Genomic DNA, 27,041 nt, shown 5'->3' with positions numbered 1-27,041 from the left:
TGCCTAATAAGAAGCCATTATAAGACTCCTTATAGTAATTACACATGGAATATTTTTAGTAAATGGAGAGAAATTTATATTTTAACAGTATTAATAGTAGCTGCCATAAAGATTGCTATTAATATTACAACACTGCAAATTTCAGAGCATCTTACTGGTGAGACTCACCCTGCAGGAAACACTTTGGTAAGGTAAAAGGAGTAAGAAATGTGTTTACAAAACGTCAGGAAACCATATAGCATTTGAGAATATTTGAGTTATGTGCTGATAAAAGAACTCTTGCATGATGGTTAGAGACAAAAGGGACATTATATTATTAAGCTTTATCTGTTGTTTCATAATAATTGAACTAGTTGGATTTATCCTTCAAAAGTCAGTGATGTGGATAGATATTGTTGCATTTATATGTCATTCTGCACAGGACAAATCATAAATACCTTCTGCTACTGCAATGAACCTGAAACACAATTCTGATATCCTTTTAAAATATTAATAATACCAAAATTTTGAAGAGCCATTGCATACTTACAAAATCTGGGAAAATGAAGTAACTGTTCTTTTTCTGAAGGCAAAGATTGCAGTGCTAGCTAACTTGTACTTGATCCTTCTTATTTGCAGTATCCTCAGTGAAAGAGGAATACGTATATGAAATTCCTCCTCATTTAGAATAGGATTTCTGATCAGGTACTTCCCAGAAAATCCCATTATAATATCAAATTCAATCTTGCAAATTAGGATTCCATTATATAATCTAACACCTAAGGCACCTAAATCAAATGGGGGAGCTGAAAAAACCTACTATAATTGTTGAAAATACATACTAGAATACAAAGAGGAGTAACCAATAATCTAATTTGGCTTCTCAGAGTACATGTCTATATGCAAATACAGCTCATCTATAATCACTGGTGCAGTAGCTAGTGGGTAGATGCCTGAAACAAAATTGTTAAACAACAGTGGCGCTATTAAGAAGTAGATAGCCTGTAAATGGGTGCAGAAAAGCTGTTATGACAGGACAGCGGAACCGATCCTCCCTCTGAATTCTTGTGACAATGGAACAGTTGGAAATTTTCTCAAGTGTTACTCAAAGAAAAAAATCCATGTCATCACATAGATGTTATCAAACTAACTAGCATAAATTCAACAGGGATCAGAAAAGGTAATTTGATGGTTTTGTCTTATTTTGAAGACCTAATCGTGTTAAATTCCCAAATACTTACAGCTGAATAAGAGCTCTCTTTTTTAAGTTTACAATATGCAGTATCTGTCAGTGCTGAAAGGGGCAACCAAACTCAAGTTTAAATTCTCTTTTAGTTAACCAAGCTCCTTCATGTGTTTAGTGGACCAGGACCTATTTATGTCCTTTATTTCACTATCTTTGAGGCATGCTTACGTAATACTCCCTAGGGTAACTGCAGGTTTTGTCAATATTTTTAACTCATTTTGTATTAGGCATCTTCAGTGCTAAGAACAGTGGAAGAAATGTGAAGAACATAATCATGAAAACATAATCGGGAAACTGGATGCATCTAGGGGAATGAATACATGCTGAGCTTTGTTTTGCCCCCAGTTATGTTGCCACCAGCATTATCGCTTATTTCTACAAAGCAGTCTTGGGTGGGCTGCAAAATTCAGGTTAACCTTGGGTTGTGGTGTTTGTGGTCCCACTGCACCAATTGATGAGAGTGTGCTGAAGAGTCAGGAAAGCTTGACTTTCTTCAAAGACAGAGATAAATTCTACCCATGTTCTACTTGCAGTGCTGTCTAGACATGCTTCACGATTATGGCCATCTGCATATAATCTCTTCAACAGTAAACTGTGGAAACAATTCTGAGTAAAGCTAACCTACAGCATGAATAAATAATAGGAAAGATAGATAAGGCAGCAGTTAGTAAAATAACTAGTTTAGAGCTGCCAGTGTTTCATTCTGCCAGTTTATGGCATCAGCCATAGAAAGTTATGTAAGGATGGACAAATATTTGATGTGATGCCTTCGCAATATGAGGTGATTTGCAAAGAAAGTCAATCCACGATAAAGGGAGCTGTTCCTGGTTTTCCTAGCTTCCTTGGATAGTTTTGGAAGGTTGATCACTCCTAAGACCAGTGGGCATTAGCCTGTTTCCTGACTACCATCATCTTATAACAGGTTAACAGATTCTATGATTACTTCTTATTTCAAAATTCTTTTAACTTACTGCAAAACATTATTTTGGGACAGAACCTTGTGGGTTTGAGTTTTTGAAAGGCTGATATTAGTAATGAAAAAGATACATTAATATAAAAGATAGCAGACTTACAAAGATTTTAAATGATATGTTTTCATAAACCCATACAAATTAGAGATGTAAAAGGTCTATTAATTTGCAGTTAGCTGAATTCCCTAGGTATGGCAGCATTGTTCCCTGTAGTGTATATTTCTGAGCTTTGTTAGACTCCATTTGAAATGACCTCTGCAACTGGTCTTTTACAGCTACCTTGGGAGATTTCCAAGGTCATGGGATGGGAAATTTCAGAGCACTGTGTTTATCTATAACAATGTTAATGGAACTAATAATGTATTCAGTACATTCGTTAAGGTTAATTACTTGATAGCTGATGTACGCTTAAGAACTGAAGTAGGCAGTTATTCTGGATTCACTTGAGATTGTTACCAGAGAAGGGCAAAAGATCAAGAGATTCATGGGATCTTGCATTCTTTTTAATTTTTCATAATATTCCTTTTCTCTCATCGTGTAAAAAATATGGTCATTTTAATATATCCACCATAGGCACAATATTAACATAATACTCTTTTTGCACAGGAAAATTTATGAATCTGCCCACTGAATACAGAAATAGAAATAGGGTGTGTCAATAGTTAGGGTAGCCCTCAGTAACTGAGGATAATAGGTTTAAATGTTTCAGATTTCTGGTGTTATTTTAGCAAGCTACTTTTCTCCCCTGCCCATCAATTTCCCAGCTGTGTTCTAAACTGATGGAAAAGATGGATAAATACCTTGGGTGGAGGACGACTGCTAAGATACTCTCGTTCATCTAACAGTCCATAAACAGTCTCAGTTGGAGAAGTTAGAAGCTCTTCAGACAGAATGCCTGACATCCAACAGCAAGCTTGGTTGTATATAAATACGTAGTTTAGAAGGGCAAAATAAGATTGTCACTAAACTGTTATGAGAATAAATTTCTTAATGTTTGTGAAGTACTTTGAAAGTGTCAGATTTCAAAGGCCTTCAAAGCAGTATATGTGTAATACAGTATTTTAACATATAGGGATATATAAATTAGAATTGCATTGGCAATTCTCTTGGCAGAGAATAATGCTTTTCAGATAGTGGACTTACATTTTATAGCTTCCAGGCTGATCTTGGGTAAATAATACTGATTAAAATGAGTGAGATGACCCCAGTTTGCACGAAATAGCCAAAGTCCTAGTCAAAATCTACATTTCTATGAAAATCTATGAAATTGTATGAAAATAGTCAGCATACCATAGACTCAAAGTTAAGTCCAGTTTAAAAAGTGCTGGACTGAAAAAACAGTCTGCATGGCCCCCATTATTAAGGAAAATAACTTTAAAGTTAGGACTATAGACTCTGTAAAGAAAGGATGATATTTTCATTACGTGACAAAGAATTGCATTGCTCCCTATAACCTAGAAATTATGGCACCCTTCTCAGATATGAGGCCAGTGCTTCAGTTCCTGTCCTAAGGTTGTTTTTTTTTCTCTTTTATGTGCTTTAATGTGGGTTTCCAATCCAGAACCTGTTGGCTGGATGTTACCAATAGTTGATACAACCTTTCCTACAGCCAGCTCCTTTTCTTTTTCCCTAGTGGGACTTACACTTTCTAATTCAGAATACATATATGTAGTGATTTCATTCAAAAATGCTTGAACTATGTTTGACTTCCTTTGTATTTTAATCTATTTTACTTTGATCTTCCCTAGTTAAATACTTCGGCCTGCAGTTTCATACTGGTTCTAGTTGCCATAACCCTGGAACTTGGCAAACCTTTAGCACTGTGTAAAGTTAATATCTGTTCATTTGTCTGCTTTTAAAACGGCACAAATAATACAGGTTTGAGATGTTTCAAACTCCATGTAGGAATGCGTTATTCTGTCACTAACAGTGATATAATTTGCAAACTTTTCCTGGTGAAAAGCCTTTTTTATATTATTATTATTTTTCAGTGTTTTGTCTGTCAGTTCACCTTCGCTGTTCTGGAAATAGTTCTTTTTTCTGATAATCACATTAATGTTTTAACATTATTTTTGAATGTTATTAAGTGTTTTTAAGGTTATTTAATATTTTAGTGTTATTAAAATACCAGTGTTTAAATGTTTTAATACTAATACATTGCTCAATTTTAAGTAACAGTCTGGGGAGGGGTAGCGAGTGAGATTGCAGCATAAAATAATTTCACATGAATTTCTGCTTTTTATTTAACTCTAGTGGTGATTAGGAGTCATATTCTCAACCTTCTTGAGATCAGCAGGTAATGGGATATCTGAATTGGGTGAAAATAGAAAAGTGATTTGTCCTCACATCACCCACCCTCCACCCCAAATAATTGGATACTACTTGGTTTCTTCTTCTTTTAAATTATTTTGTGCTATTGATATTACCCTGTACTCAGCCCTGGTGAGGCCACACCTGGAGTCCTGTGTCAAGTTCTGGTCTCCCCAGCACAAGAGAGACATGGACGTACTGGAAATAGTCCAGTGAAGGGCCATGAAGATGATGAAGGGCCTGAAGCATCTTTCCTGTGAGGAAAGTCTGAGAGAGCTGGGACTGTTCACCCTGGGGAAAAGAATGCTCAGATCTTGTCAGCATGTTTAAATACCTGCAGGGAGGATGCAAAGAGGATGGAGCCAGGCTCTTTTCAGTGATGCCCAGTGACAGGAGGCAATGGGCACACGCTGAAACACAGGAGGTTCCTTTTGAACATCAGGAAACACTGTTTTACTGGGAGGGTGACAAAGTACTGGCACACGTTGCCCAGGGAGATTGTGGAGTCTCCATACCTGGAGGTATTCAGAAGCCATCGGGACATGGTCCTGGGCAACTGGCTGTAGGTGGTCCCTCTTGAGCAAGGGGGGTTGGACCAGATGACCTTCAGAGGTCCCTTCCAGCCTCAACCCTTCTGTGATTTTGTGATACACTGAAATGTCTAACTTTCTTATTGCCCCAAATCAAATAATTCTGAAAGTCATAAACCAGGAAAAATTAACAGCAACTGTGTGAGCAGCTCGCGAAGAGAAATAGAACTGCTGACAGCAACGCAGAATATTTTCTCATACCAAACCTAATGCTCAAACTGAAAAGTATCCAATTCAGTAAATACAGGAGAGAGAGAAAAAGAAGGAAGGTGAGAAAGAACTTGCTCTACTTTTGCATTTCAATTTGAATCTCCCTTTTGATTTTTTGCTGATGCAGCAGCTTTTTTTTGCTATGCTTTCTGTACAGTCACAAAGACTGTATCAGCACAACTGTATCAGGCCCTTTGCATGGTCACTGCTTCAAGAAAGCTGCAAAAGAAACAACTCTTATTTGAGTTCCTTGTTGCAAGTCTTACTAAATTTGTGTATATCCTCAGCTACAAAGTCTTTATAATATGAAGGTCCCACTACTTTTGTATTGCATTAATCAGAAGAGGTAGCCAGCCATTAAACTAAATAGTGTAACTTATTCAGGATGCAGAAGCAGGCACAATCACTGCGTACAGGTTGTGGACAGGCTGGGTCTGAGTCTCAAAGACACAATAAAAGTCCGAAAATTGCTGAGTGTCTGAAATAGAATTGCAAAAGAACATCAGTTACTATTAGATCCCGATTTGTGGTTTGCAGAGGTTCAAGGTACAGTGTCAGGCTGTGCTGTGGCCCCTATCTGGGACACTGGAAGACTAGGCTTTTGTTCTATCACTTGTATTACTAGAGAACTTCTGATCAGTGAAAGATGTTCTTAACTTCTGTACTCTGATCAGAGCTCTTTTAATTTGTTTTTTTACCAATCACCTGGAGAAAAAAACTTCTACTCAGGCTACCAACAGATGGTTCAGTCATCTAAATTATTATTTAAAACTTTCCATTGCTATGAAATGTCAATCACTCGTTGACTGCTATAGATATGATACATTTAATGATCACAGAACATAAGTTTCATGATAAGTATAAAAAAAGACAGCCATATAAATCTCTTACCTTCTCTTTCCTAACTAATAATCTTAGTTCTATATATACTGACTATATTAATTAAAATTCTAGAATATTAAGTTATTGACTTTTTATTTATCATAGTTTAGAAAGATAGATCACAAGCTTAAAGTAACTTGATAATAATAAATTTGTTTTGTTTATAAAGTTTAATTTAAATATTTTAAATACCAGATATTTTCTATAAGTCTTTTGAGCACTAAGGAAGGAAAAATAAAAGAATTAGGAAAGTAAAGAATTTTGTAATAAAGGTATTCGCTTCTCTTTGTTTTGGTTCCTACTCTTTGGTGCAACTGTGAACAAATTATTTAATCTTGTGCCGTAGTCCTTTGTAACACGGGGTAACATTTCATTCTTCCTTTTTTTAGTCTTGTTCATTTGTGTTAGAAACTTGCTGACATCAGTTATCATTTGTTATATATATAGGGGCAACAAGATGAGGAGGTAAAAAAAAAAAAAAAGGACTGATTTTGTCTGGGGTAGGTGGGCCCTACATTAATTTTGAAAAGCAAAGGGGGTTTTTTTAGTGTGAAGCATAGGTTTTGTATATGATGCATTTGATGTACAAGGAAAAATTCTGTACACAACTTCTGAAAGGAATTTTAAAGAAGCCCTCATTCTTCTTCTTTGTTAGATTTGTCCTTGAAAGCTTAACAGTATTTTTCACAAGGATCACTTTATTTCACTGAAATAACATTTTGTGTACAGCTGAAATAAACAATTCCATCTTTGTTTCATTAGGAGCAATTTCATTTATGTAACACCTGATGCTCAAGCATCTGTGTTTCTGCACCAGAATTGTCAAAGATATTAGCTTACTTCTGGTAGTAAGTTTATTGGTTGACTGCAAGAGTGTCCAAGTTGTATGTGTTACATCACATTGTGTTTCACAGGAACCAATGACAAAGTTTCATATTGCTTTTTCTTTTTATATCTCAGTGACAGTCCTGAAAATATTTTTTTTTTTTTTTTTTTTTCCCCCTGATCTGGTTTGGAGGGTTTGGGATTTGATTGTTTTTTGAAGTAGGAATGTGGTTTTAGATTTGTATTAAAGTCCAACTAAATTTCTGAAATGAGTCAAGTGTTTTACTAGAAGAAAGATAAAATACTGGTCTTAACTATTGCCTAGATGGAACTGTAGGAGGGGTGAATGTGAGGTGAGGGAAAAAGCAGGTAACTATGATGTGGTATGAAAACTTTACCTTTCCATTCATTTTAGTTTAATGATAGCTCTTAGACACACATACACACCTTCCCTGCATTGTCTTTTGTTTTCTTTGTCTGCTTAATTGAATTAATTAATTCTTCAGAACTGACCAAGAGTTGCTACCGAAATGGCAGGTTGGACAGTCTTGTAACATTCTGTAAGGCTACATGTCCATGTCTAGCAAAATGAGTAGAGGGACCTTCATAATTGTGGCTCCTCCACAGCTTAAATAGAGGGTTAGGAGATTGCTGTCTCTCCAGCAGTGAGGTCATACTTGTCAATCATTAATTACTTGGAATAAGGAACACTGATATTGATCTGCATTTAAAATTTTAAAATTCCATGTCTCTCCCTGGAGCTAATTTGTATTTATGCTTTGTGCTGTGAACCAATTTTTGGTAAAAGGAGGAAGAAACTTTGAAAATGTAAAGAATGTGGCAATTTAAATTCTTAAGGAATCCCATTTTCTTGATCACAGCAGAGGAGAAAAAGCAAACTGCCAGTAATTTAAATATGATAATTTCTGTCATAACTTGACAGCAGATGTGAACAAAAGAGACATGAAATAGATGAAGACAAAGGGAAATCGGGAGCAGAGAAGCTGGTGTATGCAGAACTGGATAACGTCTGTTGGAGCAACGTGACTTTGCTTGGTTTCTATAAATGCTCTGCAGCCAAATGAATGTAAGTCAGATTTTTTTGGCAGGCAGTACTCTCTTTGACTGGATCATAACTGAACATAAGGATCAAAGATATTCTTCCACACAGCAAGATCATTTAATCAGTTCTTCCTTACACTGAACTTACAACTTTCTACAAACACGCACTACAAAAACAGGTTAGAGAGAGGAAGGCACAACTATATAAAGAAAGAAGGTGCTGTGGGCAATTTCAACACTAAGCTTGCTAAATTTAGGATTCTCTGCATCCTACTTAAGGTACCTGGTATGGACTAAGAGTGTTCTACTATGGGCTATAACCGAGATACATCTGGAAGTGGATGTGTGTGTGTATCCTTCCACTGTACAGTTCAGTTCCTAAAAAAACTCAGTGTGCTTTAATGAAGCCAATTTTTAAACCCTGTTATATGAGCAAAAAGAAGCAGGGGGAGTTGACAGGTTTTGATTGTTATACCTGTTAGTATTATCATTATTTCGTAGCAAAGTGGTGGGGCAGAGCTGTAGCTATAACTAGTACTTGTTTATTAAAACATTTATCATAAACAAATTACTGCTTCTGTCCTTAGGTCCCAGTTTAAATTGTGAACTCATGTTTCTTACAAGCAGCAAATTCTCATTTTAAAATGGTCTGTGATAAAGGCTTGGTACATTTTTATCCTTTCGAAAATGTAGATGTTAATATTTAAACAAGTTACCATGCGAGCTACACCTACAGAGCATATTTTGTGCATGTCTGGGAGGAAGAGGGGATGGGAAAGGTTATGTCCCCAACTCTGCAGAAGTGTTACTGCATGCTATGTACGCCTACCAGTTTCCTCCTCCTCCTCCACTCCCTACATTTCCATGGCCTGTTCCTCTCATCTCCAGGTCTCACTGGTCTTAAGAGCCTGTTTTTACTGCTGCTGTCAATAGCTGTCCCTGCCAGCCAAATAGCACCTCTGGATGCCTGTGAAGAGAAGTTTATACAAGTAGCAAGCAGTACAGCCTCTTGGCCCATTGTCTGATTGGCAGAGAAGATGGAGAAAATACAACAAAAGTGGCATCTCATGCCCTTTTCATAATCAGTGTATAATTTGAGAAACAGCCTAACTTATGAAATGTACAGCTACCCTGATCTCTGCACTGATACTGATCTAGGCCTTTATTGTCAGAAATTTACCATGGATCATATGTATGAATAATAATTTGAACCTGATAACTGTGACTACTCATTTTAATATGCTATATGCTTAGTCCCGTAATGTTGTGTCCTTTGAATAGATCGCACTTTAACCTAAAGTAGGTTGAAGTTTGAAGTTTGCCCCATTGTCTGCTAAATCCCCTTGCACAATTTCTCTGCTTTTGTGATAGGAAAAGCCATTAAATAAAACAAATACCAACGGCATGAAAGCTAGCTCATGGGCAGAAGCCAGCTGGGAAGTTCTTCAGGAGCGCTGCTATAGGTATATATTATACTTCATTTACAGATAAGGACATATCTCACTGGAGATTTAGTTTCAACATGTTTCTGATGACAGTTACCATTGGAAAAGGCTGAAGACTTACAAGATGACTTAACCTCCACTGAAAAATAGATTCAGAGTAAATTATTTGAACTGTATATGGTTTGCATCATCGGTGTCTGCCTAGGCCCCAATTAGTGGAAAACTTTTACAGACATCACTGGGCCTTGCATTAAAAATATAGTCTACAGATTACTTCCTCACTGCCACATCTTCTTATTCCTGCTTACTTTTACATACTCATGTACAATAGTGCTGTATTTAAAGTGGGAAAAAGGTGGGGTTTTTTTACTATTTGAGGTGTGCTTATTCAGACCCAGTATTAATATCTGTTGCCCTGTCATTTTAGGACCATCCAGACCAAATATTTCCAGATGACTGAATTCCATCTATTTTGTCTTATAATTTCCAAACTTATTTATATGATCGTTTCTGGAGAAGCTAACACGCTTTCTTGCAAACCCTAGACCTATAGAACATTTGGGTATTTTATATACTTTATATTCTCCTACCTTTCCTGGTAGATGCATATAGATCCTGCACACCTATCCAGTATTTGCACTGTGTTGACAACCATTTAAAAATGTTCAGAAACAGACCGTAACACCCAGAAACAGACTGTAACACTTTATAATGAATTGGCCTTGTCCATCATATTGGTTTGTAAATGTTATTTTTGTAAAATTTTAAATGATATTTCAAACACCCATTCTATGTTGCAGCGTAGCACTTAGATGCCAGATATACAAGTGCAAAACCATTCCAGATATGAGAAATAAAATCCAGACTTTTCCCAGCTTTGCTATGTGATTCTGCCTATTAAAAATTGGTATGAGAGAGGCCAAGAGCTGTCACATGGTTAATAAACAAACCATTACTAACACTGTTAATGTGGGCTCTTGGTTTTTAAATCAGAAGCCTACTCTTTCATTTTAGATTTGAAAACTCACAGGGGACAAATGGCTTGAAGTTGAATCCAGACCTGCAATTTACCTGTCAGGTGATATATCCCATATTCACATTAAGGAACTGCAGATTCTTTTTACTGAGAAGTTTAATGGCTCAGGAGGTTTAATTTGCTATCAGCAGGATTAGCAGTGAATGTGTTCATTCCATATGGCTGCAGTCAGAAAAAGAAGAGCATCAGAATTCAAACTGTTATCCAGATTAAATTATTTTTACTTTTTATCTAAATCAACTTCCAGATTTTCCATCAAAGTGCAAACTTCATTGTGCTTTTTCAATGTTAGGTCTGAACAGCTTTACCATAACCAACCTCATTAATTCATCAGGAGCAACCTGCCCCAAAGCATGACATTTCTATGGAAACCTGAAGAAAATTCCTCCTTCAGGTTTAGAAATGCTTTTTATTTGAATGAACTGAAGATTCCCGCAGCATAGTAACAGTAAGAACAGATGCAACATTACAAAGACCTAAACTACGTGAAGCGTGACTGAGCTTGATCCAAAATTGTAAGCCTGACATTACTATGTGAAGCTGAAATGGCTTTCCTGTTACCATGTCTTAAAAGAATGAAAGTAAACACTGAGGATTTTGTGTGTTCCCTGATTTTCCGTAGTGCTAAGAAAATCATAAGTCCTTAGCAAATGAGTAACTATAATTAGTAGCTATCTGTAATAAATCAACATTTAATTCTCCGTTTGACAGGTCATAGAAGTTTAAAAAGAAGTTGGCAAATACAGAACAAGAAGGTTTATTAAGCTGCACTTACTTTCTGTGTTAACCTGATCCTAAACAAAGTATCAGGGAAAGTTTTTATAAACAACTGGATAAATTATTTTGCAATGAACAACTTCAAAAGCAACATATATACAAGTTATTTTGGTAAAAGTGTCATTTGAAGTTTTTGGCCTCTCCCAGTACTTCTGCCAGGAAGCGATAAGGAACAATTCATAACGAAATTAGATTTCCATTTAACATGCCTTGGAATCTCAGATGTGGCTTTATTATGTTTTTTATCAAACTGAAACAACATTAGTTACACCACCAAATTTTCAGCAAAGTTTTGTTTAAAAATCCACTTTCAGATGTTCTTTGTGATATGAAGGCAAGTCATGCATGAAACAACAGATTTACTGTGGTAAATATGTTTATTTACTTACTATTTATTTACTGTGAATTTTTAGGACAATTGTAAATCTGCTATTTTATAAAATTTTATTGTTGAAGTTGTTTTGTGTCATTGACTAATAAGTAGAATGGGCAGATCAATTTATGTAAAAAATAAATAGGTAGGGTTTTGACTCTGTAACATCCTCTGTAAGCATCAAGTTAAGCAACAAAATCATGTTTAGATTTTCAGTAGTTCAGAAGAGAAATTATGTAACATTGTCTACTTGTAAAGGCATATTTTAAATAATTTTAAAAAACACGGTAAGTCCTCAATAGAATTAATTTCATATTCAAATTACTTGGATTTTTATTTACTAATTTTTGTAGGTTTCATATGGTAGTTATATTAAAAAGTAGCATAATTTTAGATCATAATTTAAATTTCTGGGGCTTTTTGCTCATTTGTCACTAGAACACCAAATGGCAATCCTATAGTATGCTATTTTTCAAAAGACAGAGGCATTTCTTCCCATGCTGGCATTTCAAGAATGACAGCAAAGCAAATAGCTGTAGTAACTTTTCTATGTCCTGTATAAGGGCTCAGACTTAGGAAGAAAGTTTTTTGTTCTTTTTGTTGTTGTTTTCAGGGAGAGGAGAGGTTTGACAGCAGATCCCAAATAGCTAAATGAAATTATTGATGCTCTGAATGAGAATAGGCTTTCTAAGATGACTTGGTCCCAACAGTCCCTCACCAGTCTCCAGGCCACCAGCATGGGTACAGCTGTCAGCAGCAGCAGCATGTGTTGCTGTTACAATCCAAAAGTTGTGCTCAGCCAGGTTTAACTGACAATGTCACAAGGCCTTTAACAATAGTGAACTGAATGATTTATTACAATTCAGCTTATGAGTTGCGTAGTTCAATGATTTATCTTCATAAAATGCTAGTGACAGCCTCTACTATGCATCAGAATGTTGTTAACCCAAGTAAAGTATAATGCAAAGATAGTATGTTTTCATGATTTATTGACTGTGGGTCCTATAATTACTAATTATGCATGACAGACCACCTAGTGCATAAATACAACAGAGAATCTGCAATGAAAAATTATTATAGCAGTACAGTTCAAGTTCCTATCAAAAACAAATTTTACAGTGAAGAGATGAAATTTTCTGACCCTAAAAGATCTATATTTTCATTAATAATTTTTAATAAAAACTGCAGAAGGGAAAAAAAAAATATAAAGATCTCCCAGGTCTTAACCTCTCTATTTTCTGTTGTAGTCTCACTTGTGATCTAAAAAATGATTAAATTATTAAAAGGTGAGTGGGCAGGAAAAAAAAATAATGGAAAAGACATCTCAATTATTCATAATTCCTGAAGTGGCACCTTACTCTTAAGTATTGTGTAATGATTACTGAGAGACATTTAGACTAAACTGTGAATGTCCCAATCTTTGCCAGATTTAACAAAATTTCTGTCATCTTCCTTTACTCTGTTCTAACAGTGGCTGTGGCATAATTATTGCCTTAGTGATGGTCATTCCTGTTTCTCATAAAATCAAGGTTCAGTTCTTACCTCCAAGACTAAGTTACCTCTGGAGACGCTGCAAACCTGAGCCACATTCTTCTCTAATATATCTACATGTGCAACTTCCATTAACTGTAAGGGGAGCTGCACATGTAACACATGTAAAGCTATTGGATGTGTTTTTCTTTTGAATATGTATGTTGTGCAATGGAGTCCTAATTGCTGATCAGACACTACCTTAACAGATGTCACCATGTAGGAGCACTTTTGTTTTATTGGATGCTATTTATCAAGTACTCTATTTTTACTTCATGAAGAACTAACAATTTTTTTTTAAATATGATTTATTCATTACATTCCATGTGCAAACTACAAACCATTAAGGCTTGCTTTTATAAAGAGATGATCTCTTATGTCATAAAAGTAGTAGATGCATTTCTTTATCGCTAGTGAATCTCAGTCTCTCTGTTTTACAAATTTAGATAGACATAGACCATAATGGGACAGATTCAACACAGATGTTGAGAGATTTGCTTCTCTAGGTCTTTCTGGTGTGCCCACTTTAAGGAAAAGGCATATCTGCCCATACTAAACTGTCCTAATCACACACTTAAACCTGTAAAATAAGATAAGTAGTATTGATATATATTATCCCAGATATTTTTTCAAAGTATTTATATTCCTGAAAAATATATCTTTGTACATGCATATTTAAATCCAAAGCAGAAAATACTTTGCAGTGCCATAGGTATCTGTGCTTCATGCATACGTATGGGAAGACTTCTTCAAAACAGCTGTTACATATACTTTTTTCTAGCATGGGAGATGATGTTAGTATGTTGCTTTGGGTTTTGGCAATGATTATGTTGGGATGAGCATTAGAAATTAGCGATGAAAGGATAATACTTTGTCAGAGTTGTGATGACCACAAAGGGACAAAATAGACACTTGAGAGGTAAGAACAAGGCAATTTTATATACAAGATAGAGAATACAGTATTTATAATTTTCCTAGCTATGCCTTTGTTGTTTTAAAGTCTTCTACTCCCATCATGCATTTGTCCATTAAGCAAGGTTTTAAGGAGATTGTACTGTGAATAAAATTTAGAAGGGGTTATAAAAATGCAGGTTTTTTTACTTGTACGTAGGGGGAAGCAAATACTGAACAGAGGTCAAATTTACAAAGCAAAAGAAGGGACAGCTCAGTTAAATAAATTTGCTTCAAGCTCAGGAGTATGCTAGTTAATGCTCAGTTAATATATGCAGGCTGATTGCCTCACTGTCAGATCAGATTCAGTAATAATGAGTGGGTACAGTATATATAAATAGAGTTGGGAGCAAATTCTTTAATAATGAAATCTAGTAGCAGTAACTGGGAAAAGCTACTGCCACTCCATTACAATGATTTTGATCATCAGAGGCTGTTAGGTGTGAAAGATACTGCAGCTCATCTAAGCCAGCTCCCTGAGAGTTCATGGTTTTTCCGTAGACTGACCTAATTCTCAGCTGGTATCGATGCCCATAGGTTCAGGAGTTCAGTAGAGGTCTTTTATTTAATTACCTCTCCAGTGGTATTAACCCCAGCTGAACTCCCTGTAGCTTAAAGGACAAAGACATATTTGTGTGGATCTTTCTTTCTTTTTTTTTTTAAACTATTTTTTGAGGCACTTGATTTTAAAGTTGTATTGATAATATCACCATTTCAGATCCTTTAATCCCTCTGTTTCTAACTAGCAGATACAGGTATGACGTGCACATGAGGTACATATCACTCTGTGTTTCTCCTGTGCCAGCTTTCCCAGTGTCTTACCAGTTGTATTGAGAGGGCTGTTCTATTCCTGACTCTCCTCTGTTACAGCTGGTGGATCCAGTCTGGATTTCAAAGGCAGCACTTCTAGCACCCAGCACTGTATTAGTGCTCAGCTCTGATCTCACTGCTGTGCTGAACGATCCACTGCTGTGCGGCTGTATTTGAAAGAACTGCCTTTCCTCTCTCATCAGGTGTGGGCTGGAGTCATTCCTCATTTTCTAGGAGTCTGGGGAAACTTTACTGAAATTCAAGGTTCGTCTAACGCTGTGGTAAGAAGAAGAAAAATAAGGCAATGTATATTTGAAGAATAGTTTGATTCCTTTTCAAAGGCGTAAGGTTTAGTCATTTCTGTATTCCTCTTTGACAACCCCTAGTGAAAGGTGCAGATGAGAGGAAATGCTGCCATATTGAACTGGCAGGGAAACAGAGGGGCTGGAGACATTGTCAAGTTTCTTTGCTTCTTAGGACTTCTCTTATGCTGAAAGGCTGCTTTCATTAGATACTTCCTCCTAAATGAACACATGAAACATGCTTTTAAAACCTAGGACAGAGCTTATGGACAGAGTGAGAGTACTTGATTTCTGCTGAATTTCTTCTTGACTTCCAGTTCTAACTTGCATTGTCCAAGAGCAGTCTGTGAAAGGCAATATTCCACAAAATGTAAAGCACTCTTGCAATGCTAATATTTTAATTATGTTTTTATGGTTTTCTTAGAAAAACACTGCCTAAGGTCCAAATATTTTTATTGTGGTTCTCTTTGAGACAGTATATTTTATTACATTTTATTTTATGTATACCTGCTACTGTGCCATTAACAAAGAAAACATAACGTAGAAACCCCCCATATTTTTAGTTAATAAAGTGGATCATTTGAAGTGATCATTATATTAAGACTTTACTCTTGTTCACTGAGAACTTTATTTCTTTTTTCTGTTGGCTTTCTAGTTTTGAAAAACATACACTTACTTAACATAAATGAAAAATTTATCTGTGTCAGCAAATACATGCAAATTCCAGGGCAAATATATTCTTCTTGGGGCAGGGAGATACCACTTGAACTTCTCCCTTGCAGCAGGTCTAATACCCCACAAAGTGCTATAGCGGGGTGGTGTTTTATCCCTTTTTTCCTTAAGGCTTTTGATAGACAAGAACAAGCTGGTTTCTTTTCAAATCAAGATCCCAATGTCCTCAGCAAATGCTTTCAATATTTTAGAGCTGGCTATGTCTGCAATAGCAAGCAGTGCAGCACAATAGGAGTGGATCTGCAGAGCGGAACAGTTCATGCTGAGACCTGAAAGCCCATGCAATGTCATTTGCACACTTGAGACTGGAGCTTGTTACTTTGGACTTAGTTTCATCTGAAGGAAATATAGTCCTCAGGCTTTGAGACTGATACTAATACAAAGCCAGGTCCACTGTTTGGGTCAATTGCGTTTGGGTCAATTGCGAGTTTTCCTTTATACACACACTCTGGCAACAAACTAAATGTAGTTTACATGTAAACCTGTACCTCCACCTCTCTAGGTGTTCATGCACAAAACTGCCTTCTGCTGCGCGGAGCTCACTGCTTTTGTCTATGGCTGCAGAACTGGTCTAAAGCAAGGTTAAGCCCAGCCTCAGGGTGTCACTAATAGAGTCTCAACCACAGCATGAACAGTCATTCAAAGAAAATCAGTCTTCAGATACAGTACTGTTTGGTTCTGCCAGGGGAGTATTCGAAGTTGAAGGAATAAATGATTTAATGTAGTTTGAGTTTAATGAAAATTAATATTGAAGAAAGAATAATTTGTTGGTCATTGGCATTTGTTAGATCATGTTCACATTTGGTATGTTTTTCTGGTGGGGAGCGGTGGGTTTGGTTTTTTTACAGTTCATGCCTCTGCAACAAAGGTAAAGGTTCAGCTAAATCCTGATAGAAAGTACAACATTGAGCTTAGAAGAAAAGCTCAGTGTTGCTACTATATATTATGTGAGGCATATGTACAATGAAGATAAAATGATAAAAAGGATTTTTTTATAATAGGATTAAGACATGAAAAGTGCTGCTATGTGACTTTCCTTTCAGAAAATATTGTGCTTAGAGCCTTTTATATCTTCTAAACAGGAGCGTAATGAAAGTCTTACAGGTGCTGATTTAGAAGTACTGCCAAATGAACAACATACAACTATTTTAGTGTACCACAAGTAAGGTAATAAAGCTCAGTCATCTCTTTCCCATCATATGCTTCAAGCTGTCAATCATGCACTGATAACCAGAAAATGTGCATTGAAAGACCTGTTTGGATGTCTGACACATATTTAGGTCCCAGTGTGGCAGAGTATTTAAAGATGTGCATGGCTTTTATACCCTTGGGTGATCTCCTACTAAAACATGCTTTTAAATATTCCTGTTGATTCAGAGCCATCACTAGGAAGTTTGTCTCAGGGATCTCAATATCAAAACAGAGTTACTTTTGATTTTTGCTGTTGGTCAGAAAAATTCCAGTTTACCTTTAGTCACATGGAGGTTTTTTCTGCTTTTTGTATCTGCTTTTTTGATACCAACATAACCCTCACTACCAAGTTTCTGGACTGTTTGTAATTTTGTTTGTACTCTGTTTGTATTCTGTATTTGTTTAGGTCAATGTGAAAGTGTTCAAGTTGGGCACCTGTGAGAAAATCTGTGGAAATAAGAATTAGTCTATGCTCCTTTTCACTGAATATTTCAGTGTTATGAAATTAAGTTACATATTCACTTTCTCTTCTGTCTGGAATACCTAGTTATTATCTGGCATGAATGTGCAAAGAATAGGCGCTGTCTCTGCCAAGCTTCTGTAGGTATCTGAACTTGATTAGTTCAAAGATAAGAAAAAGTGAAGTAGGTTGCCTGCTGTGTTCTTTTCACAATTTAGCCATCTAAATAATAAATATATGGTAACTATTATAAATAATTGTGGTGATACAGAAGGGCTTCAAATTCAGAAAGGCCTCCCCTCAAGAAGCTGAAGAAATATATCTAATATGGATAAATGTGACTATAATAGCCATAGAACATGGAATAGTAGTCATAAAACAAGTACCTTTAAGTTTCATAAGATGAAAAGGAAAGTTCTGGGTAGCTCACTTAAAATATTAAGATGCTGAGCATATAAAAATAATAATAATTTAGTGCAGAATGGTATCTGACAGGTGACTGTAAAAACTACAAAATGAAGTTAAGTATGAGTATAATGCTGTTTCTAAGATGTTTTATTTCTTATACTGTACAAGAAAAAATAAGAAGAAGGAAATATAAACCCTTTTCTAAAAAAAGCAGAGGTTTCTTAGATGAAATCTGTATGCTGGATGAAGAGTAGTTGAATTACCAGTTTCGGTAATTATTATTGAAATTTTTTGAAACCTAAGAATAGATCAGATTTTGCATTAGCATGTTTGTGGTTTTAAGTAAAGAAAGTAAGTTGATTGTGTTCTATGTACTCCTAAAGATGTAGATAACTGTTTTCAAGTCTAAAAGTTGATGGTACATTATCTGGATATGGGCCACAATGCTGTGTAGTAATTATAGTGTTTTCATGTTAAAAACCAGATAAAGCTAGATGCCGATCCTGAAAGAGTTTTGAGGAAGTTGGAAACAATTATGCTACAATTGATATGTAGCCATAGTCTATTTCTTAGTAAAGATTAATCCTGGAGCCATTCACCGAGATGATTACCACTGAGCATGTACCAAATCCTGTGCGTTTCCAGGACATCAGATTGCATTATTAGGGCAAACATTTTCTGATTTGACGGGGACTGGAATAGAGGAAAAGGACAGTGGAAAAAAGGTGTCTTTGTTCATCAACAACAGCATCCTTTCTGTAAACTGAAACACTCCCAATTTCCAGGTGTATATATTTACATATCTAAAGCACAATAACAGCAAATTTTTATTTTTTTTTTCCTGAGAATAAGGAAAGTGAGAAGAGCAGCAGTAAGAGGAGAGGAAAAAGCCTGTGCTTGAAAAGCTAAAATTGTTTCAGCAGTTGCATGAGATTCTACAAGTGTCTAATCTTAGAATTTGCAAAACATTTTTTTTTCAGTCATGCAAGTGCAGTCTTTCATCTGTTTTTATTTGTTTTCAGTAAAAGACAAAACAAAAAAAATCATTACAAGTTTGACCATTATTTGTCAGGTTTATGGTCTGTTTCAGTTAAAATCACCAATAGTCAGGCCTCTTATAAGAATAGGTTTGAATGTTATAGTCCACAGCACTGTAGTTGTATGTATTTGCTCTACTTTCAGTTTACTGCACAGCAGTATTAACTATGGAAATAGGAAAATTACCTACTTTTTTTAGTTTATTTTGTTTTGTTTTAAATGCATCCTATATATACAAGGCTAGAGATATGTTTAAAGCTACATGTTCATCTTCTTGTTCTGGCATTAACTTGCAGAGGAAATTCAGTATAAATGAAATATCCCCAATGGGTGAAATTTTGGCATGCTTCCAACTACTCACCTTTAAAAAGAACCCTGATCTTAAACATGAGGACAGAATTTGTCATTACTGCTTAATTTTTGTTGGAGAACAGGGTTTTCCATCATTGAAATCCCTTCAAGGGCTGCATTTGCCACTGTCTTAGCTTACTGATGATCTGGATGGCTGAAAAATGAAGAAAACTGAAAATGAAAAGGACTTTTCTGAATCATAAATCCTAAATCAGATTATATAGTTAGCTTATTGCATAAACTATCTAAAATATTCCCATAGAAAGAGGTGTGGATCTGTTTTTCCAGTTTAAAAATATGATTAGCTACACACAAAAGCATGGTTCTTGTAATTACATCCTGGTGATTTTTTTTTTTCCTGATTGAATATTAATGGCATATATTGGTGTATATTTTAACACGGCTGAATGTTTCAAACAAAATATTGTCAGCTCATTTTCTTACAGTTGAAAATATTGGTGAAAAATTGTACTGAATTAGAGAGGGATTAGACAGGAGTGGCAACTACACCACCATCCTCAGATGAAACAAGGTGCTGGCTGGCTAAAGTGAAAGCAGTGACAGTGACTCTTAGATAGGGTGGCTCTTGCCATCGGCAGAGAAACTTTGACTGAATTTCTGGATTCCTGGATTATAGGCAATCCACACAGTCATTGCTGAATAGTCAGGAAAGCCTCCTTGCTTCCAGCACCTCTGAGACTTGTTCATGTGTCTGCTCCCTGTTCTGCTCTGGAGTCTCCCCATCCGGAGTATTGAGGGTTTCATCTCCTAATAAGAACTTACAAGAAATTACAATATAAAATATTTACAACAACAATAGGAACTAAAGACCAGTATGCAGCCACATAGCCTTACATTGCCTCAGTGCCTCATGCAGTGGTAATGATTCTATTCTTTCCCTGTTTTATTCTTAAACATTTTAACTGAATTTTGGGTTACAGCCATATCTGAAAATTACAATGAGGTTCTGTTCTGATGTAGCAGTCTGTTGACTTCAGAAGAATTTTGTCCATGTGTATCAGCAGACTGTATAACCTAACAGTCATTAATAGCGACTGCATGGGTCAGTAACTTTTACAGGAAGATTTGATCATGCAAGATTTAACTGTAGAAGAATTTGAGCTATTTGCTACTATAGTTTTCTTTATGGCATAACTCGACCAGATGTTATCTTTCGAAATTCTCTATTATGTATTAAACTCTTGTACTTTTTGGTATTCGTTAATCTAGTCTTTCTTCCGTGTCTGTAATAAGCAAAACATCTGTTTCTTCTTGTTCAATCAAAGTGCTTACCTCAAGAGTCCTACTTTTAAAATAATGTCATTTAAATAGAAATCCTAGATAGGGAGAATGCATTTCGTTAACATATTTAATTTGCATATGAAACCAGCTTTTCCAGAACTCAGCGGGGAATTTGTGGTTGCAGCAGTATGTGTTTCGGTTTTTTTCTCAAATTGTATACCAGAAAGTTAGAGTAAGACAAAAAGAATGCAAATAAATACTGATAAGCTCAGAAGAGAGAAATTAAACTTCAGTGAGAAATCATTGTTGTGCATTTGGGATGTTGCCCATTCTATACTTTCTTGCTGAATATTCTTTTACTAGAAAGAGCCATATTCTACTCTTGACTCTTGGTTTACAGAAAGATCTCAATTAAACCTGACTTTTTTTAAATCCAAAAAGAAATAATTCCTCAATATACATGAGATGTGTAATACAATATTAAAATAAAAAGCTCATGCAGCTGTACCAATTTATCCCCTATGGGAGATTATACCATGTATCCCAATAGCAATTTAAGTCCCTGGAACAGAGCATTATCACATTAAAGAAGGAGGGTTGACACTACTGCCTCTAAAACACATGTAAATAGAAAGCAGATAAAAACAGTGGCAGAGATGAAAAGTGCTCTTAGTTACACCTCTGGGGAGCACAATTCTGTAAAGACAATAGTGAGTACTTGCTGAGTGCTAGTGAGCAATCCTCATCAGTATTCATAGGTAAACTCCACGGAAAAATGTAGCAGTAAAAAGTTTTCTAAGCAAAGGTAAAATTGCACCTGAATTTTTATGGCAACTTTGAGCCAGAACAGTTGGGAATGTTACTGTCGTACTGTAAAGCTCCATAAGGATGTAGCTAAGGAGACAACAGCTTTAACTCGTGTTCATTTTGTAGTCAGTAAAGGGAAGAGTTCATAAAGCAGAAACAGACAGGAATGATGCCAACTTGTAAGGGCAAATACTTCTAATACAGGCAAAACACCAGTGCTTCTCTAATCATGCCTCTAGCAAGCAGTTTGGAAGCAGTGTCCCCTTAGTGTATTTTCTGTGCACACAGAGAGAATGTATGGAAATAATTTTTGCTGGTAACCTGTGGCTGTCCTCATGCTCTGATTTCTGTTCAGTCTGTTCTGCTCATCCACCTTCCTCTGCCTGCTTCTTGCCTTGGGTCATTGCAATGTCCAGTTTTTCCAGCGTGGTGATAGTGAGCTTGGGGTGTTTTCCCTTCACACTGGGAGAGCGTACCAGAGATACTAGCTAGAAGTAACTGCACTTCTTAAGACTAGCATATTGAACACCATTTTCACATGTTAATTCAGCAGATAGCATCACTTGTTTCTGTGCTTGAAAAAAATAATGTTTTGGGACTTTCCAAGATATATAGAAATCTGTGTTGAGTTGGACACATCTGGCACATAATTCCCCCGCCCCCCCCCCCCCGGCATGGAGGGACTCTACAAATTAATGGATTGTGGTGGAAAGGATGGCGTGCTTTTTTCTTTTTTTTTTTTTTTTCCTTTCTTTCTTTCTTTTTTTTTTTTCTTTTTCCAGTTTTTAGGCTATTTGTTCAGAGAGAAGTTGAGCCGAGTTAATTTATCTTTTTTCACATCTCATGCTCCCTAAAAAGGAAGCTGAACTCTGATAGATTAGTCAGGGAGTTAAACATGCAGCAATAAACAGCTACGTAGTCTGCTGTATGAGATTGTCTTTTTAGCCTGCATACATGGTTCCAGTCCCTGTTCTAGTGTTATTTAAAATATGACATACGAGAACAACACAAGTCTTCCAATTCAGTGCCATGATCATCTGTCCTTTGCTCCATCAGTTGTGGTGGGTTGACCCTGGCCAGCTGGCGAACACCCACCCAGCTGCTCTCTCATTCCCTCTCCTCAACAGGACAAGGGAAGAAAATAACATTGAGAAGGAGTGAGATAAAGATGGGGAGATCACGTACCAGTTACAGCCCCAACAAAAATAGACTCGACTTGGGGAAAATTAATTTAATTTATTGCCAGTTAAGATAGATTTAGATAGTGAGAAACAAAGACAATCATTACAGTAACACCTTTCCTCCTCCCTCTCCCAAGTACAGCTTCAATTCCTCACTCACAATTCTACCTCACACTCCTCTGCAGCTCCCTCAGGAGATACCCCCCGGCTCCAGGGGGGCTCCCCACAGCCCGCAGCTCCCTCAGGAGATACCCCCCGGCTCCAGGGGGGCTCCCCACAGCCCGCAGCTCCCTCAGGAGATACCTCCCGGCTCCAGGCGGGCTCCCCACAGCCCGCAGCTCCCTCAGGAGATACCTCCCGGCTCCAGGGGGGCTCCCCACAGCCCGCAGCTCCCTCAGGAGATACCCCCCGGCTCCAGGGGGGCTCCCCACAGCCCGCAGCTCCCTCAGGACATACCCACCCCCCGGCTCCAGCGGGGGCTCTCCAGGGCAATGTCGGGGGTGCTGCTGGAGCCCCTCCCGCCCTGTCCCACTCTCCCCTTGGGGCTGGCAGGGCTGTTTCTCCCCCTTTCCCCTCAGCCCTCGCTGCCGGGCAGCGTTTTGCCCTTTCTCAGCTGCGCTCTCCCCGAGGCCCACCCGTGGCTGAGGGGCCGGGCTGGGCCCTGCGGTGGGGCCGCTGGAGCCGGGGGCAGCCCCCTCCCCCCCTCCCCTCAGAGAGGCCGCCGAGCCAGCAGACCCCCACCGGCATCTCGGCACGTGCACCAGGTAAAGTTTTCTGTGTATATTTATATCTAATTCTGTTTAAACTGGCTAGAAAGTTTTGTCCCCTTGGTGAACGATCTCAAAAAAACAAAAAAAAAAATCTCAAAAAACCAAATGTCTCAACGCACGAGCAGCACTGGGCCGGAAAGTTACTGCTGTGAAAGCTTTAGGAGAGAGACATTTGCCATGTAAATACATCAGACGCCAATGCAAATTCAGTCCAGGAGCAGGAGAAAGCTGGTGATGTTTTGGATGCCCGTGGGAGGGGGGCATGTGTGGAAGAACCCCCTGTAGGGGTGACATCTTTGCTCTAGTCGCAGTTTGTTAAGGTGCAAAAGCTTATATTTTGATATAATACAAGTGGTGGCGTAAGGTGGGTGGACACTTTGTTGCCTAATGCCCTGTTGTTTCTTGGTTTCTGCAATATCCCCCTTACCAGAGTGCTTTAGAGATATCTCCCTCGGTGACAAGTAGCTCATGCTACCATTTTTGTCCCTCGTGATTTAATAGCTAAGTTTTAATTTTGTCCAGAAGTCTCTAATCATTGTTACTCAGTTCCAGGCAATACCGAATACCTCAACTGAAAAATGAAAGACATTTTTTAATGTTGGGTCATCTCAAGCTAGAAAATTGACATTTTAAGTATGTTCTGGTAAACTTCAGTTGTAGTAAAATGCTGTAACAATTTTGGTTTGGAACTATAAGAAGGGATATCTTCTTTTTCTTTCTGAGTTTATTATCCGTAAAAATTAATTTTATCTGGGTTGTAATTACGTGTTTTTCTGTTTCTTCTTTGTTTGTCAAATATAATGAAAATTAAGAGAGAGCTTACAAAGAAAGAAAACTTTTTGCATGTTTAGTATATTAGGTCTTTCATCTATTTTTACAGTAGCTGAACAAGCTCTGGTAGAAACATTTCTTACTGACTGTCCTCATTTCGGCCCAGCCAGCACCAGGCCACTCACTCACTCCTCCCCCTGTCCACAGCGGTATGGGGAGGGGAATCAGAAGAAAAAAAAAAAAAAAAAGTGAAATCTCATGGGTTGAGATAATATAACAACACAAGAAGAGAAGAAAACGATAACAACAACAATACTAATAAAGCAAATATATAAAGGGATTGATGCATAACGCAATTGCTCACCACCCAGTACCCCACATCAGTTCCTCCAGTTAGATCCTGAGCATGGCATCCAATGTCCCCTTGGCTGGTTCTGATACAGGGAAATGATCACCTGCTTTGCAGCTTATTTACTTATAGCAACTTACAGCAATTTATAATGATTTCTTAATAATCCTGCTTGCCCAGATTGTTCTGTGGAAACTTACCAAAGACTACTGTGTTCATCAAAACAAAGCTGTTTTCTGTGGAAACTTACCAAGAACTACAATGTTCAGCAAAAATAAAAAAACATGTCCTTGGAAAGCAGATGTGTTCTAAGAAGTTGAGTCTTTGTAGAGTATAGATAGCCATATATGGACACTAGAAATTAGTCTGCTAGTGCTTTTAGATAAGATAAAAGGAGTAAAACAGCTGGAACCACCCTTATTGTACAAGAAATTGACTAAAAGAATCTGGGCATGCTCCAAGGAAAAGTACAAGGTGAAGAAGACTACGAGCCTTCCTCCCAAAGAGTCCCAAAGACAACCACCAGGAGGCAACGGGCAGGTGCAAAAATAACATAAACTGCTGACACCAGCCTTTTGAACTAACCCATCCTTACTTATGCATATGTATATTTGTATTATGTAATCCAATGAACATGTATATGTACACTCTACAAGTTTCTGGTAAAATGTGCTATTGGTGTGCCAGCTTTGTGGAGAAATACCCTTGTACCCTGGTGCTGGAATAAACATACCTACTTTGTAACTCAGTCTCTGAGTTGTACCTGGCCTGGCTGTGCTCCCTCCCAGCTTCTTGTGAAAATTAACCCCATCCTAGCTGACCCCAGGACACTGATACATTTTTTTAAGAGGCTTCAGCCACTTTTATTCACCTAAGGTATAACACTACATGTTATTTCAGGACTTGATCTTGTATATTAAACAAATGTGGAAGCAGTGGGAAAAAATGTTAATTAAATGTTTAGGTGTATTTGCCATGAATAGTATTGCTTGTTCATAGAAGATAAAATGCTTTTGAGTATTTCAGAAGTTCATTTTCCTTTATACTTCTACTGATATTTTACATCCCACTTAATTTTAGAAATAACTTACTGCATTGTGTTGTGGTTTATTTTGGCAAATGACATTTTGGTAAGGTGACATAACACATTTATCTAGGTGGAGAAAACACCACTCCTAAGACGTGCTGTAATTTAGAATTTGCTTTTATTAGAGTGTTTTCTCCTTACATGCTGGCTCAACATAACCTGCCTGCACAATAATGACCAGAACAAACACTCTTTTGTAGTTCTTCAGTGGTAGTTTAACATGCCAGGCAAACTGGGGTCCTGCCAGCTGCTGGAAACAATGTAAGAAGTATATAAATTCTGGGGTTTTTAAAAAGTGAATGAATGAACAGATCCATCTGCTTCACTGCTGTCAGTATTGGGAGGACAGTGATCCCCTAAGATCATAGTTTTTGTCGGACATTTGCTGGTTTTGCAGTGCCTCTGTGATAATGTCTTCATCTTCTGTGACTAGCCCCACACCCCAATAACAGGATTAGCTGTGAATTCACCTTCCACGTGAGGCTTTCCCCCTCCTATTTTTTCTTTCCCTTTTCTTGGAAGTATCTAGCTTTTGATAAAGGCAGCTATCATGAGCATAATGTGCCCTTTGGGCTTGTTACTCACTATAGTTAAATGGATTCATCAATATCTTTTCCTTCTGAACTTGATTCTAGAAACAATTGAGAGATAATCCTTATTAATAAAATGTTAAATATGGCCTCTTAATGGGAAAGGTGAGTGATAACGTGTATTTAGATACAATTATACCTGACAGCATGACATTTTGGTACTTCCAAGACTTGTATTTGTTATATAATGTTATTTTTTTGGTGATGGTTACTTTAATATCAATGCCTTGTTATCACACTAAAATGATTTAATTTCTGCAGTAGCCTTCATTAAAGCTTATATAATGAGCCTGGGAGACACACAAAACACATAAAGATAATAAATATTGGATGAAGTAAAATGCTCCAATGTTTTTTGTTCTTCATAGGCTCTGGTCTCAATGATGGACAGTGGCACGAAGTCCGATTCCTAGCAAAGGAAAATTTTGCTGTCCTCACCATTGATGGCGATGAAGCTTCAGCTGTTCGAACAAACAGCCCTCTACAGGTTAAGACTGGAGACAAGTATTTATTTGGAGGTAAAAAAATATCAAAACAAGTATCTGCTTAAAGTGATGTTGTCTCTTAATCTACATAATAGGTGAAATGGAGCTCAGGATGTAACTAATTCATGTAGATCTTAATATAGCTAAAATGGCTAGGTGCTGCTCATCAAAAAGTAAAATACTAGCTTTATTTCACTTCTAAGAATGTTTTTATACCTCTTCATCCTTGCAAAAGAAACCCTAAAAAGTTCTGTACAACAGTCAGTCTAACTTGGAATGA

At 37.1% G+C, this 27,041-nt stretch overlaps 1 protein-coding gene across 1 annotated transcript in view; it reads left to right on the top strand.

The window, feature by feature from the left end:
• The window catches only part of CNTNAP2 (contactin associated protein 2), a 1,190,827-nt gene that overhangs the window by 634,846 nt on the left and 528,940 nt on the right, over window positions 1-27,041 (top strand). The window contains exon 9 of the mRNA XM_074900878.1: window positions 26,645-26,794. Coding sequence (XP_074756979.1) covers window positions 26,645-26,794 — 150 coding nt within the window. The remainder of the gene's footprint in view (window positions 1-26,644; window positions 26,795-27,041) is intronic.

This window comes from Athene noctua, chromosome 2, assembly GCF_965140245.1.
Source record: "Athene noctua chromosome 2, bAthNoc1.hap1.1, whole genome shotgun sequence".
Classification (NCBI taxonomy): domain Eukaryota; kingdom Metazoa; phylum Chordata; class Aves; order Strigiformes; family Strigidae; genus Athene; species Athene noctua.
The sequence above is the reverse complement of the archived record's forward strand: the minus strand, read 5'-3'. Positions and strand labels throughout refer to the sequence as shown.